General features: G+C 47.2%; 2 protein-coding genes across 6 annotated transcripts in view; one reads left to right on the top strand and one right to left on the bottom strand.

Moving 5' to 3' along the window:
* The window catches only part of DDX54 (DEAD-box helicase 54), a 424,174-nt gene that overhangs the window by 152,166 nt on the left and 254,563 nt on the right, over positions 1-17,445 (bottom strand). The gene's annotated exons all lie outside the window — the stretch shown is intronic.
* Positions 1-17,445, top strand: part of RPH3A (rabphilin 3A) — a 254,656-nt gene that overhangs the window by 176,330 nt on the left and 60,881 nt on the right. For all 5 annotated transcript variants that reach the window (XM_078060941.1, XM_078060943.1, XM_078060942.1 and 2 more), the window contains one exon: positions 12,197-12,285. In XM_078060941.1, coding sequence (XP_077917067.1) covers positions 12,197-12,285 — 89 coding nt within the window. The remainder of the gene's footprint in view (positions 1-12,196; positions 12,286-17,445) is intronic.

Below are 17,445 nucleotides of genomic sequence, written 5' to 3'. Positions count from 1 at the left end.
ATGCAGGGAGTCCTGGAGAGCGTTCTTTAACAGTGTGTGCACTTAGTAGTTCAGTGTTTGGATTTGTAGACTCAGGGCACAGAGGGATTCATAACCCAGAGAAGGAAGGAAAGGTTTGGGGTACCCCTCTCCAGCAGGAGACATTCTCCTCAGGAAGATCAATTCTGGATGCTCACCCCTGCCTTCGGTGTGTGAATGCACACCCTGTTGAGACTTCCTGGCTGTGTGTCCTTGGGCAAAGGACTGGACTTCTCTGGGCTTCCGTTTCCTGATCTGTAAAACTGAGAAACCATGTTTTCTAGGATTGTTCTGAAGCTCAAATGAGATGCTGCACATGGAACACTTAGTACAGTCCCGGCCCGTGGGAAGCACAGACAGGGTGGGTTAGGTTGTTGCTGCAATAACACATAATCCCCAAAGTTTCAGCGGCTGGAACAACAGAGATTTGTTTCTCGCTCACGCTCCCTGGATGCGGTGGGCTAGTAGGGGGTGTCTGCTCTGCATGTATCCTCCCACAGGGACCCGGGCTGAGGGGGGCTCCATCCTCGTACATCCACGATTGGCAAGACAGGGAAAGGGGAATGTGGTGAAGAATGCAGGAGGGCACGTGACGTGATGAGTGTTATACGCACAATGGGTGTTATAAGCAACTAATGAATCATTGAATGCTACATCGAAAACTAATGATGTACTATATGCTGGCTAATTGAACTTTATTTAAAAAAAAAAAAAAAGAATGCGCTGGCTTCTGTTTCCACGTGGGAACGTTTATTGGCCAAAATGGCTCATGTGGCCACTCCCAGCTTCGCAGGGAGAGAGAAGGGCAATCCTATCACACGGTTAGTGAGCAGCACTAATGACCACCACCGCCCTCAAAAACAACCCTTGCTTTAGTACAATTACACTGTTTCTATCATATGATAATATCATATATTGTTATTTCCATTATTCATCATTATCATGCTGCATGTACTTACTCTGGCTTCAAAAAGCCGGGGACATTTCCTTCTAGTGCCAGAGCTGGGCTCCCATATCTTTAGGAAAACGCAACTGAAATCATTGTTATTAATAGTAACGTAAATTCATGATAGCTCCCACTTGATGAGCAGGTGTTTTGCACCGGGCCCTGAACTGAGGGCTTCCCATACACCATCTCATTTAATCCTCACGATAGTTATAATTTGGGATCTAATTCTACAGACGAGGAAACTGAGGCTCAGGGAGGGGAATACACTTGTCAGGCTGGTAGACTGTGGGATGAGTTTGGCTGTCACACCCATACCCTCGGTCTCCCTGCTGAACTGTCTGCTAGAGCATGTGGTCTTAGCCTCTGGTTCCTTAAATGCAAGCAGGGTTGTCTGGGTGGAGATTGCTTTAGGTGACGGGGTTAATCATGGCCTGCTCTCTCTTTTCGGTCCTGTTTCCCCCTGCTCCCTGCCCTCCGATCACCCCAGGCTCCATTCCTGTGAATTTCTCCAATCCACAAACATTGCCATGTCCACTGAAGCCTCTGAGTCTTTGCTCACTCACGTCCCCATCCCTTTCTTCGTCTTTTCAGTCTTGCACGCTCCTGCTCATCCTTCAAGGCCTGGCCCAAATGTCCCCTTCACTGGGAAGACCCTTGCCACCCCGACCCCCAGGCAGAACCAATACCAGAATCTTCCTGTTCCCATGGCATTTAGTACATTAACAAATCTGAGCATTTTCTAGACACACACAGACACAGCCTTTTCAGAGGAGGGAAGAGATTAGTCTTTGTTTTTAATTAATGCCAGCTCTCTCATCCTGACTTTTAATACCACCACCTCATTTGTCTTATTAAGCACTTAGTTTTGCTTTTAATTAGTGCTGTTTATTGTCACTGAATTTTAATTATCAGTGCAGGGTCTCAGCAGGCCTTGGTGAGGAAGCTTTACAAATGTTTCCTGTCCTCCTGCAAGGCCTGAGCTTCAGTGGCAATGCCTCTGATGCAGGGGGGCTCCAGGGGGTTGTTGAAGGCTGGTGTATTTCTCCCCAGGCCTTGACCAATTCGGGCTGCCTTTGACATCCGTGTGTGCTCCAAGGTGGCTGGTCTGTGAAGACACATAGAGCTCAGGAGGGTTGCAATGGCAAAAATTCAATTCAAATTGACTCGAGAAAAAAAAGGAGGAACATATTGATTGGCTCATGGTTGCCAAAAAGGCCAGGATAGATTCAGGCATGGCTGGGTCCAGCATTCCAGTGCATCATCAGAGCTCAGGTCTCTTTCCATCTTTCAGCTCTACTTTTATCCTTTGGCAGGCCTTTCCCATGTGGTGGTGGAAGTGAGTAATAGCAGCTCCGGGCTTCTGTTCTACCAGCTAAGCAGTCCCAGAGGCAGGCCTTCATCTGTCCAGATTGGGTCATGTGCCTATCCCTGGACCGACTGCTGTAGCCCATGGGCTATAATGCACTGATTGGCCCGGGAAGGGAAGTTGGTCCACTTCTAGGGACCAGAATGGATGAGCTCCTCCTAAGTGACACAGAAAGAAGGAGGGTTTCCCGAGGGAAAATTGGGGTGCTGTTACCCCCAAAAGAGGGGTAAATGCCAAATAGGCAAAACCAAGATATCTCTATCCCAGATAATCCACTGAAATGTCTCACTTAAGCCTAAACAAACACTGGAATTTATTTATTTATTTATTTATTTATTTATTTATTGTTATGTTAATCCCCATACATTACATCATTAGTTTTAGATATAGTGTTCCCTGATTCATTGTTTGTGCATAACACCCAGTGCTCCATGCAGAACATGCCCTCCTCAATACCCATCACCAGGCTAACCCATCTTCCCAACCCCCTCCCCTCTAGAACCCTCAGTTTGTTTTTCAGAGTCCATCGTCTCTCATGGTTCTTCTCCCCCTCCGATTTCCCCCCCTTCATTCTTCCCCTCCTGCTACATTCTTCTTCTTCTTTTTTTCTTTCTTAACATATATTGCATTATTTGATTCAGAGGTACAGATCTGAGATTCAACAGTCTTGCACAATTCACAGCGCTTACCAGAACACATACCCTCCCCAGTGTCCATCACCCAGTCACCCCATCCCTCCCACCCCACCCCCCACTCCAGCAACCCTCAGTTTGTTTCCTGAGATTAAGAATTCCTCATATCAGTGAGGTCATATGATACATGTCTTTCTCTGTTTGACTTATTTCGCTCAGCATAATACCCTCCAGTTCCATCCACGTCGTTGCAAATGGCAAGATCTTATTCCTTTTGATGGCTGCATAATATTCCATTGTATATATATACCACATCTTCTTTATCCATTCATCTGTTGATGGACATCTTGGCTCTTTCCACAGTTTGGCTATTGTGGACATTGCTGCTATAAACATCGGGGTGCACGTAGCCTTTCGGGTCCCTACTTCTGTATCACAAACACTGGAATTTAGACCTTTGTTCTCCTCCTCCCTAGCCAGATCCTCAAATAACATTAGCAATGACCTCCGTGCCTAATGCTTGAAAAGGAGTTTGGATTACAAGGTCCCTGCACATATGTTAACTCATCAGCTCTTCCCAGCAACCCTGCAAGGTAAATATAACAAAGATGGGAATTTCTATGTCCTCATTTTACAGATGCAAAAACTGAGGCCCAGAATGACTACGTGACTTGCCAGAGTCACACAGAAAATAAAATGAATAGGGGAGCCGGGGTTGGATCCCAAGACTCTGGGTCCACAGCCAGCTGTTGTCGTATAACAATGGGCTGCTCTCTCCATCAGCTTTTGCTGTGTAACAAAGCACCCCGCGGATTAGGGCCTCAGAACAGGAACCATCAATTTATCTCATGATTGTTTAGGTCAGCGATGGGGTTGAGTTCAGCTGTATGGTTCTTCGGTCTAGGCCCGACTTGGATGATCTTGTGTGGGCTTGTTCACATCTGTGGCCAGCTTGTATGTTGGCTGGGAGTGACTAGTTTATGATGGGGCAGGTGCAGCAGCTAGGACGACTGTGACCCTCACAGTGTGGTCTCTGCCACCTGCCAAAGTTGCAGAGTGGCGAGGGCTAGGCTCCCTGCCTACCTGAAAACCCTATAAAATGGGGCCTGTCCCATGGGACTCTTCGAAGGCTCATGGCAGGAATCATCTGTTAGTGATGTGTGGCTGTGGGAGAACCATGTGGAGGTGACAGTGAGTTTGCTTTGTTTCAAGACCAGGAGCACGGAAGTGCCTTCACCTCAAGCATTTCTCGGGCCTGTCTCTGTCCTTGTCTCAGGCACCAACCAGCTCAGCACGGAAGGAGCCAACGCCTTGCCATTCCAGCCTTGGCCAGGTTCTGGGGAGGCTGGGGATGTCCCAGCTGGCTTCAGGAACAACAGCAGGGAAGCCAACAGAGGCCTGCATCTTCTGGATGTAGCTGGCCGTAGAAGGGACACTGCAGCTCTAAGAGAGGAGTCTGGAATGGCAAGGCGTGTGGGCAAGTGGAGGGGCACTCAGCTCCATCAAGTGTGACAGGCAAGGCAAGAGACTGCCATCTTTCTCTCTGCTGGCCCATGTCCTTGCCTTGGTAAGGGTGTGTTGGGACCCTAAGAGCTTGGCAAATCAAAGTTGGATGCATGGTTGAGACAGAATAGAACATATTCAGCTTAGTTCTCAAAGCTTTTCTGTGGCATCCATATCATTCAGAGTGGAAGCTCAAATGGTCCTCATGATCTGGTGTTCCCCCCCTTCCCTCCCCACACTGCTGCTCTGATCTCAGCTCCTACCCATCTCCTTTTTTTCGCTCTAATCCAGCCACTCTGTCCTCCTTGCCATTTCTCCAGCTTACCAGCACATGCCCCCCCCAGGGCCTTTTCACTTACTTTCTCCTCTGCTTGGAATGCTCTGCCTCAAATATCCACGTGACTCAGTCCATTACCCCCTTCAAGTCTTTGCTCAGATATCATCTCTCAGTGAGGCCTCCTCTGAATACGTATTTAAACTCAAACTTCCTTCTCAATCTTCAATCCCCCTTCTTGGTCTTAATGCCTTACTGTTTGGTTATTATCTGTCTTCCCCCACTAAAAGTAAGCTTCACAAGGACAGTGATTTTCCTCCTTCTTGTTTGTTTGCTTTGATGTTGTATCCCCAATGCCTAGAACAGTGTCTAGGCATTAGATGTTCTATATTAGATATATTAGATAATAGATGTTCTATAAATATTTTTTGATTCTTCCTATTTCTCAACAGAAGCTGGCAATCTGTATTTTTAATTAAGTCCCATGCTTTTAGAATATTGGCTTGATTTTACTTTTCAAAAACACTGCATGGGCCAAACAAAACATATTTTCAGCCTGGACCCTGTTCCTGGAATATCCCACCCACCCCCAGTCTCCCCCCATTTGAGGTCCTTGGTGCAAGTTGCATTTCCCACACCATCAGATAGTCTGAGTGAGTTTTTCCAGATTCCTAATTGAGCAGTGATAGGCTGGATTCAGGGGAAGAGGGGAGGGACAGGAAAGGGACACACAGAGATAGAAGTGACTGGGCGCCGTCCAAGCTGGTGGCTGTAGGTTCTGCTGCGAAGCTTCTGGGTGAATTCCAAGACTGTGGTGCTGGGAGGCCGACCGTAGCATCGAATTCTGTGCAGACAGCAGCAGCTCACGCCGGTTCCCTGCAGTGCCCTGCAGTGCCCCATAGAGCCCCCCGGGGGCCCGTCCCATACACCTGCTAGAGCTCTGAAGCTACGTGGTTTTTCAGCTCCTCAGAAAGCAACAGAAGACCTGGAGATTCTGGTGGTTGGAGGCACAGTTCCTGAGCAAACAGTGCCAAGGAGAAGTAGGCAGAACAAAATGCAAAGAGGGAGAAATGCAGGGTTCTGGAATCTGGCTTTTCCGGGCTTGAGACAGAGTCTTCATGGTAGTTTCGGATGCAAGGTGGCATATGGCTTAACACCAAGCTGTGCAGGGGGGCAGATCTGGAACAGGCCTGGCTCTGCCCCTTACATGCAGATTTATGGAGTGCCTGCAGCACTCACCGAGCTTAGGTGAGGATTTACTGAGCATCTACTGTATACCGTACTCAGGACCGGCTGCAGAGTGAAAACGCAGGGCCCTCTGTTCAAATATTATTAAGAATCTCAAGATGGTAACAGCAGAGCATTAAGGCAAGCTCAGGACCCTTCTATGCATAGAGCCCTGGGCGGCTGCCTGGGTTGTGGGCCCATGAAGCTGGCCCTGCATGCACTGGACGTGCAACTGTTGAACAAATCTGGACCCAGCCCTGCTGTCATGGATCTTACAGAAAAGGTGGAGAGACAAACAGTAAATAAAGAAAAAATAATAATAATTGCAAATCACGATAAGTATTATAAAGGAAACCAATGCAATGGGGTGAGAGGGGGGTGACTTAGAGTGTGTAGTCAGGGAAGGCTTCCTGGAGGAGGTGACACTTGAGCAGAGACCAGCAGAGTATGAGAAGGAATCAGCCTCGTGAGAGTGCTTAGAAGATGCTGTCAAGGCAGAGAGAACAGCAGAGGCAAAGGCCCGGTAGCTGGAAAAGCTGGTGTGACAGGAGGTGTGTGTGGTCAGAGATACAGGGAGGATAGTCGGCAGAGGGACCTGGCAGTTCTTTGAATTTAAGGAGGAGGCCTTAAGTCTTACAATAGGCAGCCACCAAAGCACTTTATTATTTTTAAATTACATTTAAAAAAACTAAATGTTCATTTATTTTGAGATAGCTCACATTGCCACACAGTTGTAAATCCAAAGGGGTACTTTGTGAAAATTCTCCTTCCCAGCTCAGCTTCAGCGACTCTCTTCCTCTCCCCAGAGGTGAGCAGTGTTGTCTGCCTCATGCTCGTTCTTTAGAGATACTTTATGCATGTCTAACCCAAAGTCACACGCATGTATCCTGCCTTCCCTTCACCACTCGAGCACACACGAGTGGTGTTGACCTGGAACCTCATCCTACATCTTGGTGTTCACACCAGGCAGTTTATCCTAGTGACACAGCCATATCTGTCATAAATCATCTCTTATTCCTTCCAGCTGTGTAGTACGCCACCGTCCAGATGCGCCCCACCGGCTAGCCGACGCTTAGTATTAGGCATTTCGATTGCTTCATAGACACACTTTAAGCAGGACCTCGGGAAGCCCACTTAAACGGTCCATGACTCAGTGACTCATCTGTAAAATGGGTAAGAAGACCATCTCTGTGCAAGGCTACGGTGAAGGCTGAACAAGATAAAACTTGACAGGCACTTAGAGGGTGGTAAGCCCTTGATATGGGAACTGTCAGTTGTTGCTATTGTTGTTTTTGTGATGGAAAGCAGACTGTGTCTTGGAGCTTGCTCCGGGAATGGGGGCAACCTGTGTGCAGGAAAAAGAGCTGGAGCCTCTGGCTTCTGGGGAGGTGGTGATTTTATGCTTTCTGAACTTACAGCTGCAGGACTGGATCTAAGCCATGGCTTTGGCCCTGACCAAGCCGAAATGTGTGCTCTTTCAGCATCTCCAGGGAGGGCGCTGGGTGGGTGCGTCTCTGCTTGTTTCTGAGGCTGAGAGGTGGGAATACAGTCAGGGGCCGAGGGTCACCAAACACTCGTCAGGTTTGAACAATCTAAAACCGAGGAGGAATGTTCTGTGGGTGTGACCAGAGTAGTAATGAGCACATGGGCTTGGGAGAGAGTTCAAATCCTGGCTCTGCTTCTTGGTAGCTGTATGATTTTAAGCAAGTGGCTTAAGCACTCTGAGCCTCACTTTCTCACCTGTAAAATGAGGATGCTCTCACTTACCTGGGAGCAGGATTGTAAGGATTCAAGCAAATGGTAAAGGTATGGACTTTTGCACATAGTAGATGCTCAAGAAATGTTAGTCATCATTGCTGGATAAACTATGTAGTCTAGGGGAAGCAGGAAAGGGGGGTTACCATTCTGCAAGTGCTCACAGCGTGTCAGGGACTCTTGTGGGTGCTTAAACTCACCAGGTCGGCGACACCAAGGTTCTGCGGGTTCTAGGGCAGAATCCTATGTACTTTATCTGACACGTGCATCTCTCCTTTGGCTCCTGGAATCAATGTTGGTCAGGCCTCCTGTCCACTGGGCTGATGGCTTCTTTGTAGCACGCAGTAGGAGAGGCAGGGGCATCTGAAAAGGTCAGAGGCTTACCATTTCTATTAACTCATCCTCAAACCTGACATCTTGGCTGGACTTCATGGAGCACCATCTGCGGGCGGGTAGGAGAGCGTCTTAGGATCTCCTCCTATCCGGTTAGAAGGCGGTTAAGTGGCTTGCCCGGGGTGATGAATCGGGGATCAGAGCCCTGCTGTCCTAAAAGTCTCCCTTCCACTCCCCCATGAGGTCGAGTTCTCTAAAAGCAGAACCAGCGATGGGATTTGTAGGACTAGTGATGACTCAGGGAAGCCGTATAGGGCAGTGGGGGATGTGGCTTCAGCTGGGGTCTGGCCTCAGCCTGATCCCGCAGGGAGCCCTGGAGCCCTTGGTACACAGAGCTGTCCCACCTGGACCCAAGGAGGCTGTGCTTTTCTATCCCCGCCCTGTCCGTTGTTCATTGGCTTTGGGCTGTACCTGGGGTATCTCTGGGCAAGGCAGCTGCTTCTGCTGGCGGAGGGCAATCCTCTGGAAAATGGTGCTGCCCTGAGCTCTTAGCTGGAACACTCCTAGAGGCTGGGGGGTGGACGCCCCTCCTGGAAAGGACATCAGCAGTGCCTGCTAGCCCCCTCCCCTCCCCCTGCATCTACTCCCCTTCCCCCCCCCCCCCCCCCGTGAGGACCTGCCTGCTGACACATGACCTCCTTTCTCTGGGCTCGCTCCTCTGCTGTTCAGTGCCTCCATGGCTCAGGCATCCCCTCTCCTGGCCCAGGTCTGGTTGACCAGGGCACGCACTGGACAAGGAGTCCAGTCCTGAGAGGTGAAGTGCTTTGAGAGCCCTGGGTGGCAAAGCCGAAATAAGCAGTACTGTCCGGGGTGGCTTCTGGCCTGGAGGATGGAGCTGGGTGGTTTCCACGGGGCTGTCAGCCAACACTCTTGCTCTTGGCAGGCAGAATATTAATAGGAAATGAACTCCTGGTGCGTATGACTGAATGAATGCTGGAGAGGGTGGTGGCCAGGTTCCCCCTCGAGGGTACCGGAATTTGGAGATCAGAGTTCACGGGAGGGGGTACTGTGTAACCCTTGACCCAGCCCTCCCTGCTTCCTGGGACCCCACCCCCACCCCCCAGGGCAGTGCTTCATCTCTGCTGCAAAGCGAAGGCAGGGTATTCAAATGAACGTTCTAAGTCCAGTCCAGGGACAGCCAAGGAAGCCCATTACCTGGGCCTGAGGCTCTCGGCACCCAGCAGGGCCCAGGGTGGCCTTGCTCAGCTCCCAGCACAGGCAAAAATGAGACGTTAAGTTTCTTCTCAGCAGATTTCCTCTGCACCAGGAGCCATCCCTCCTTTCCTTCTGTTTTCCAAGTGGAAACAGTGAAATGGTCATATGAGTCTGGGAAGATTATGTCAACCACAGGGGAGCAGACGAAATGGCTTTTCTATAAGAGCCTTCCCTCCCCCGTGTCCAGCCCTCAGCCCACTGGAAGATTTAATAACCCCACCGGCTGCAGGATAGCAGAGAGAGTACCCTCCCTGCTCACCTCCTGGCTTCTCAGCTATTCAGCGTCCCAGAAAACAAGGCGGTGTTGTACCAAGACCTTCGGGGAAATCAGGACCCACTGGCCACAGTGAGCCACCTTCTGAAGTTGGTTGTTGTTGTTGTTGTTTTAATTAATTAAATGTAATCTCCGTGGTCTCTCCCCCTTTCTCTTTGGCTAGACCCTGCAGGAGGGGCAAGGCGGGGACCTTCGCAGAGGCCAGAAGCCTGGCTCAGTTCAGCTGGATTGCCTTAGTGTTAAAGGAGACTCAAAAAAAAGAAGAAAAAAAAAAATAAAGGAGACTCATGCATGCGTTCAACAAATATTTATTAAACGCCTTCTACGTGCCAGGCGCTATGGGAGGTGTTGGAGATTAAGAGGGAAGAGAACAGAATAAGTCCTGCAAGGGGCTTACATTTTAGAGCTAAGAGATGCAAATTCTAAGCAAATAAACAAACAAGACATATGATAAATTTGGGAAGGGATCTGAGCTCTGAAGAAAAGGAAATCAGAGTGAAGGAAGCCAGAGTGGAGGAGCTGTTTTAAGTGGAGCAGTCAGGGAAGGCCCTTTGAGGAGGTGACATTTGAGAATAGACCTAAACAAGGGAAGAGAATGAATCAAGCAAACATCTGCAGATGGAGTTCAGGCAGACGGGAGGGCAAGGAAGTGGGATGTTGGAGGAAGCACAGGGAGGCCTGTGGGGCTGAGTAGGGAGCAAGAGGAGAGTGGGAGGTGGGGTTAAAGAAGGAGGTCATAAGGAGCCAAGATCATGATAAGGAGTTGAGACTTTGTTCTGGGAGCAATAGGGAACCACTGAAGACTTTTGAGCAAAAGAGTGACATGGGCTGATTTACTTTATTTGGGGTGAAGGAAGGGACATAAAGTGCACACCTGGCTTTTGCAGATGTATGTACCACCCACGTGAAGATACAGAACATTTTCACCCTACTGAGTTCCCGTCCTGCTCCTTCCCAGCCAGTACCCTCCCCAAAGTTAGCCATGGATTTGCTCTGATTTCTACAACCATCAAATACCTTTGTCTGTCCTTAACTTTTATGTAAATGCCATCAAATAGCATGTCCTCTTTTGCTGCTGGCTTCTTTCATAAAACATCATGTCTTCAAGATTCGTCCCCATTGTTACATACATCAGGAGTTTGTCTTTTATCGTGGACCAGTATTCCACTGTGTGAACAGACCACTTTTATCTATCTGCTCTCCTGTTGATGTACATTTGAATGACTTCTAGTTTTTAGCTGTTATGAATACAGAGGCTATGAACATTCTTGTACATGTTTTAGAACATGAGCATTGTCCCCCTGGCTATGTGCCTAAGAGTAGAATTCGTGAACCGTAGGGTAGGTAAATATTTATAGCTTTAATGGGCCTGCCAGTTTTCCGAAGGGTCACCTCCCTCCCCCAGCTTCACTGAGATAAAATTCACATATCATACAGTTCACCCTTTTAAGGTAGACAATTTAGTGGCTTTTAGTATATTCATGAAGTTGTGCAACCATCATCACAATGAATTTAGAACATTCTCATTGCCCCCCCCCCCGCCCCCAGTAGCCATCACCTCCAGCCCTTCTACCCTCCCCCAGCCTCTGGCAATCAAAATCTACTTTCTGTCTCTATGGATTTGCCTATTCTGGACATTTCTTATAGAGGGAATCATACAGTATGTGGCCTTTTGTGCCTGGCTTTCACTCGGCATGTTTTGGGGTTTCCCTTCCTTTCTACAGCTGGATGACATTCCATTGCATGGATACACTGCATCTTGTTTGTCCATTCATCAGTTGGTGAATATTGAGTCGTTCCTACCTTTTGGCTATTATGAACAATGCTGCAATGAGCATTTGCGTACAAGTTTTTGTGTGGGCATGTGTTTTCATTTCTCTTGCGAGGGTAGATACTTAGGCACGGAATTGCGGGGTCATACGGTAGCTCTGTGTTTAACCATGGTGGTGCTGTTTTTACAAGCTGTGACTTATGTTTGTGAACATCTTCCTGGCCACTGTGTGGAGCATGGACTGAAGAAGGCCAAGGGTAGAAGCAGGGCTACCAGTGAAGAGGCTACAGTAGTAAGCCGGGTGCAGATAGCAGTGGTTTGGATCAGCATAGTAGCCAGCCAGGCAGAGAGCAGTGGGCAGATTCTGGGTCTATTATGAAGATCAAGCCAACATGATTTTCTGATGGCTTGGGTGTTACAGTATTAAAAAAAAAAGCCAGGATTGACTCCAGGATTTCGGATCTCAAAGCTGACCAAGCCAGGTGGACTGGCAAATGTGTCCGATGACATCCCCCAGTAGGAAGACCCTGGATTGGAATTAAGAACTCTGATGACCCTCCCCCTGCTGGGTACGTCATCCTGGGTTAGTGAATGAGAAGAATGTGCATTTAAGGAAGAAGGCTCTCCGCTCTGATCTATTTCTGCCACTAGGGAAAGTGTGATGTCCTCAGTTTTCCCCATTTGGGAAGTGGAGAAGCTGGGTGAAGTTCCCTTTCTTCTCTGCATCCCCCGGAGTGCTTGGCATAGAGGAAGGACTTGAGAAATACAAAGAGTGGCTGGCTAACTGGGTGATGTCCTCTCTGGGTTCCTATTTTCCAGGAGCACCGAACTTCTGCCATGACGGACACCGTATTCAGCAACAGCTCTAGCCGTTGGATGTGTCCCAGTGACCGACCTCTTCAGTCAAAGTAAGTGGCTGCGTCTTCTGGGGCGTGGCTTGTGTGGGGTCAGTGAGGGAGAAAGGAGTTACAAAGAAATAAATAGAATTTCCTTCCCTGGGGTGGGAAGAAATGGATCTGGTAGGGGTATTGTTATAGAAACTTCACTGATTTTACTGCTTTGCAAGGTTGCAATAACAAGAGGAAATTCTGAGCTGCATGCCCCATATTAGAGATGGCGGTAAGAGCATGGACCTGGTGCTTAGAATCAGGCTTGGTTCTGCTTCTAGATCCGAGCTCGTTTCCTGTGTGATCATAGGCGAAGCTTTGCCCCTTTCTGGGCCTCAGTTTTCTTATCAATCACGTGAAGAAGTTGGACTAAGTCACAGGGCGCAAAATGGCAGGCCACCAGCTGACTCTGACCCACAGAAGTATTTTCTTACTGTTTGTTTTTGGCCTAATGATTTAAAAATTGGGAAATGGGACATAAAGGTGACATCACATTCTGTATCCAGTGATTTTTATACGCGAATCCGTGACGCCTCCTATCTGTACCATCCTGGCTCATGAGAGCTGATAAATTTTCAGGCATTTTCCAAGCCAGTGATTAAACACGACCATTCTGAAAAATTGAGTTTGTAATTCTACAGTTAAATGATATTCAACACAAAGGATGTAAAGACCCAAAATTAATCACTTAATTATTTTACGACATTTTGTTATTCCCTGTGTTATGTTATGTACGTCTATCATACCCGTGTATATAATGATACACTACTGCGTATTTCTTCCCGGTTTTGCATTCAGTGGGGCTTTTTCCCCACTGTTAAATTGTCAGTTGTGAAAAGTTCACCAGCACACCATTGCTTGACAATCTAAAGCTGCTGTTTATCATTCCTGGAGACTTTCACTCAAAATGGCTTGTTTCTTTGAACACTTGGTAATTTTTTATTGTGTGCTCAATCTGTGAGAATCCTGGAGAATCTCCTTCAGGGGTATTTTTCTTCAGAGGGATTGGCACTCTTGCTCCTGCCTGGAGTCAGGGGTACCACTCCCCCTGGGATGACGTTAGCTCCCCTTACCCCCCCCCCAGAGGGTCCTGGCTCCATTTCGGGGTCTCAGATTGAACTTCTCTGCCCCGAGGATCTGAAGGTCAGACTCCGGAACAGCAGTGCTGGTGTTTACCTCGGCTTCTTGCTCACAGCTCACTGTCCTGGATTCCGTTTGCTGGGTCTTCTTTTTCTTTTTCAAAAGATTGCCTTTATAAAAGTATGCATACATACCTTCAACAGCACACAAAGTATGATTTGGTCGTTGTAAGAACATATACTCGTGAAGCTGTCACAACAGCCAAGATAATGAACAAATCCATCCATCCCAGAAGCTTCCTTGTGCCTCTTCTTCCATCTCCTCCCCACCCATTTCTAGGTAATTGCTCATCTTTCTGTAACTATACATTAGTTTGCATTTTCCTGAATGTCCTACAAATAGCATCGTAGAGCACGAACTCTTTTCTGGGGAAGAGATGTCTCTCCTCTTTCTCTCAGCACAATTTATTTCATGAGCCATCCCTATTGTTCCAGCACATCCAAACTGTTTTGCGTAGCAATAGTCTGTTCCTTTGTATGACTGAATTCCATTTCGTTGTGTGGATATACCACAATTTGTTTATCTGCCTGTCTACTGAGGGACTCTGGGCTGTTTCCAGTTTGGGGCTGGTACAAATGAAACCTCCTATAGAGATGCTTTCCTCTCTCTTGGGTAATTATTTGGGAGTAGACTGTCCCTACTTGCATGATAGGTGTACACGGGACTTCTCACTAAGCAGCCAGACCATTTTCCAAGTTGGTTGTGCCATTTTATGTTCCCACCGGCAGGCGTGGGAGAGAGTTCCAGCTTCTCTGACTCCACCCCAGCTCTGGAGATGACCAGTTTTTCCAGTGTTAACCCTTCTAGTGTGTGTGCACAGTGGCATTTCTCTATGGCTTTCACTCTCATTTCCCTACTGACTAATGATGCTGAACATCTTATGAAATGTTCGCCATTCCTCTAACCTCTTTGTTGAGATGTCTGTTCAAATCTTTTGTCCATTTTTAAAATCAGGTCATTTACCTTCTTGTTAAATTTTACAGGGTTTTTTTCATATGTTATGGATAAGTGTCCTTTTTTTGGAAACACATTTTGCACATATTTTCTCTTGGTCTACGATGCGCCTTTTCTTTCTCATAACAAAATCTTTTGAGGAGGAAACATTTTTATTTTGACAAAGTCTGTTTTGTTTATTTGTTTTGCCAGGGGAGGCGATGTTGCAGAATTCCCTTGCTTTCTAGCAATCGCAGAACTGCATTAAAAAAGAGTCTGCCCTGGGGCACCAGAGTGGTGTAGTCAGTTGGGCGTCCAACTCTTGGTTTCAGCTCATGTCGTGATCTCAGGGTCGTGAGATCGAGCCCCGTGTCTGGCTCTGTGCTCAGCGCAGAGTCTGCTGGGGAATCTCTCTCCCTCTCCCTCTTCCCCTTCTGCTCGTGTGTGTGCTCTCTCTCTCAAATAAATACATAAATCTTTTTAAAAAGAGAATCTGCTCTAATTTATCTAGGACCTAATTATATACTGGTGAAGGGTCTTTCTGAATATTTAGTCCACTCATATTCTCTGAAGCAAAAGCCCCTGTCCGCTTCCTTCTAAGACCTCTAGTTCTACAAATTTTACAGTTTTGAAGACCCCAGGGAACCCTGTTGGCTTCCTTGTGAAGAGGAAACTTCTAGTCTGCCAAGCCCTTCCCCTGGTGTCCTCTTGGAGCCAAACTTACTTTGCAGAGAGTATTCCATCAGCCAAAAATTGTGTCTCTGTAAGATAAACAGTTGCCTGAAGGGTGGATGGGGGTAAAATATTTATTTTATTTAAGAAATGTCAATTAATTAAAATACCATCCATCAGAGTTTACTTTAGTCAATATGAAGCCAAACAATTTGCCCTACAATTAAATTAGAATTATTCAAACAGTCTGGACGCAGTTTCATTAAAGTGCTGCCGGGCTCCTACGAAACATCTTGCATTCTGCGCACATCCAGCTGCCTTGATTGCTCCTGCGTTTCTGTCAGATATTAAAATTATTTTTCAAATAAATGCTAATGGGTGAATTACAGTCATCACACATGCTGGCTCATCTGCTGGAGCTCCCGTAGACGCCTCTAATGCTTTTCTCCTAATTAACTGCCGGCTAGCCAGAGACATTTACTATTTTTGTGATTTTCAGATGCTTTCGTGATTTTCAAATACCTTCCTCTCTCAGCCTCCTTGAATCTAATGATGGTGTTTGAAACACCGTCATTGTGATTGCGTTTGAAAGCCGGGAAGCAATTTGCTTCTTCCTTGGGGAGGGTGCTCCCTGTGTTGGGAATATGTGGGGAGAAATCCTGGTGCCTGAGAGTTGATATTTCTCCATGGCTTTCAAGTCTGCAAGCCAGAGAGTACCAGAGATCGGGGGTGGAAACTGAGGCCCAAAGGGAGGCCATGACATGGCTGTGATTGCTCACCTAGTACATGGAGATCCAGTTCCCCTTTCTGGAACAACTTGCTTTACCAAAGTGGGGGACTGCAAGTGAATGATCCGCTGACTTGTTTGGGGCTCATGGCCCTCCCTCAGTGTGCTCCTCCTCCCCCAGGATGAGGCTAGCCATGCTGCCATTAGGTGATTTCTCTTTGGTACCGAAAATCCATTGTTCACATACATCAATGATCAGCTCAGTTAATTAATAAGCTGAACTGATTGGTCATTTTAATCAAAGCTGAGGATTTTACAACCCTACGTTGCAGCAGCCTTTTTCGGATGTGCCGAAATGAGATGATAATGACTGGGGGGGTTGGTAATCATACCAGAAGTAGGTCATTGCAATTTACACTCTGTGGTTGTTGCATCCAGTGTTGGCATCGTTAGGAGATTTTTTTTCCTAACTTTATTTTCTCTTTCTCTCCTTTCTTTGCCTTCCTTCAGTGATAAAGAACAGTGAGTATTTTGATACTTTAATTTTTCTACAAACTGAATTTTCTCTTTTCTGATCAAATTAGCTTTTGCCCCTAAAGAGAGCTGGTGAAAAAAGGAATTAGCAAGTTTTGCATATCTAAAAAAACAAACAAACAAACCCAAGTTTCCTGAGGAAAAAAAAATTATGAAGTTTCAAAAAATGATCTTGGTAAAAGGATGGAATGCATTCCTTAGGAGAGCTCTCAATTTCATCCTTGTTAGTAATCTGTGGGATTCCAGCGAATTTATGGACCACTCTGTGCCTGCTTCTGCAGCATTTGCCAGGGAACAGTGTTCTCAGATAAAGACAGTGTTAGCTCACATAACTGCTGTCATTAATAAAAGGTGATGAGGAACAGAACAGAGCCTGTGGAAAGTTACGTGCCATACATATGGTCCCTGTCACCTCATGGGAGGTCAGTCTCGTTTCCCAGCGAAGTGCCTTTGACGCAGAGGTCCTATCTTTGCTTACAGTGTTTCTGTTTTAAATTGGATTCATTTCCTCAATATGCATGACAGATTGAATGCTGGGTCCAATAAATGAACAGTCAGGCTGCAAAGCAGACCAAGCTTTGGTTGTGTGTGCACATTGAGAAGCTCTGGAAGGCCGTTTTTACCCTCCCCTAAGATGGGGAAGTTATCACAAAGCCAGCAGCAGAATACTAGGCCTGCCATCAGAAAACCCAGGACTGAGTCCTGCTGTGGTACTCAGTTTCAACGTGGCCTGGAGCCACGCCCTTCACCTCCTTGAGTCCCGGCTCCCTCCTTTGTAAAATACATCTGATAACCCTGTCCTTCCTCCCTCTGTGGGTGGTGGTAGGATCGAATGAGATGCACAGGAAAGCTTTGTAAACTGTAAAGCACCAAGCAAAGTGAGAAGCATGTGTGAGTATGCCTCTCACTTTCCTTTCACTCTCCTGCTTCCTCTCTTACACCTCTGCCATGAGCACGAAGACAAGCCCAGGACAGCATGCTGGAGGATGAGAAGCATGTGGAGCAGAGCTGAGCCATTCCAGCCATGGCCGTCCTAGATCAGTCAACCCTTTGATGCATAAGCAAGCCCAGGCAAGACCAGCCTGGGAAAGTGAGAGTAGCATGGAGAGTAGCATTACAACCTTGCCTTACCTTTGTATATATGTACGTTGTGTGTTTACACATACACATATGTA

The sequence above is a fragment of the Halichoerus grypus genome, chromosome 13 (genome assembly GCF_964656455.1).
Source record: "Halichoerus grypus chromosome 13, mHalGry1.hap1.1, whole genome shotgun sequence".
Lineage (NCBI taxonomy): Eukaryota > Metazoa > Chordata > Mammalia > Carnivora > Phocidae > Halichoerus > Halichoerus grypus.
This window is presented reverse-complemented; position numbering and strand designations above follow the sequence as displayed.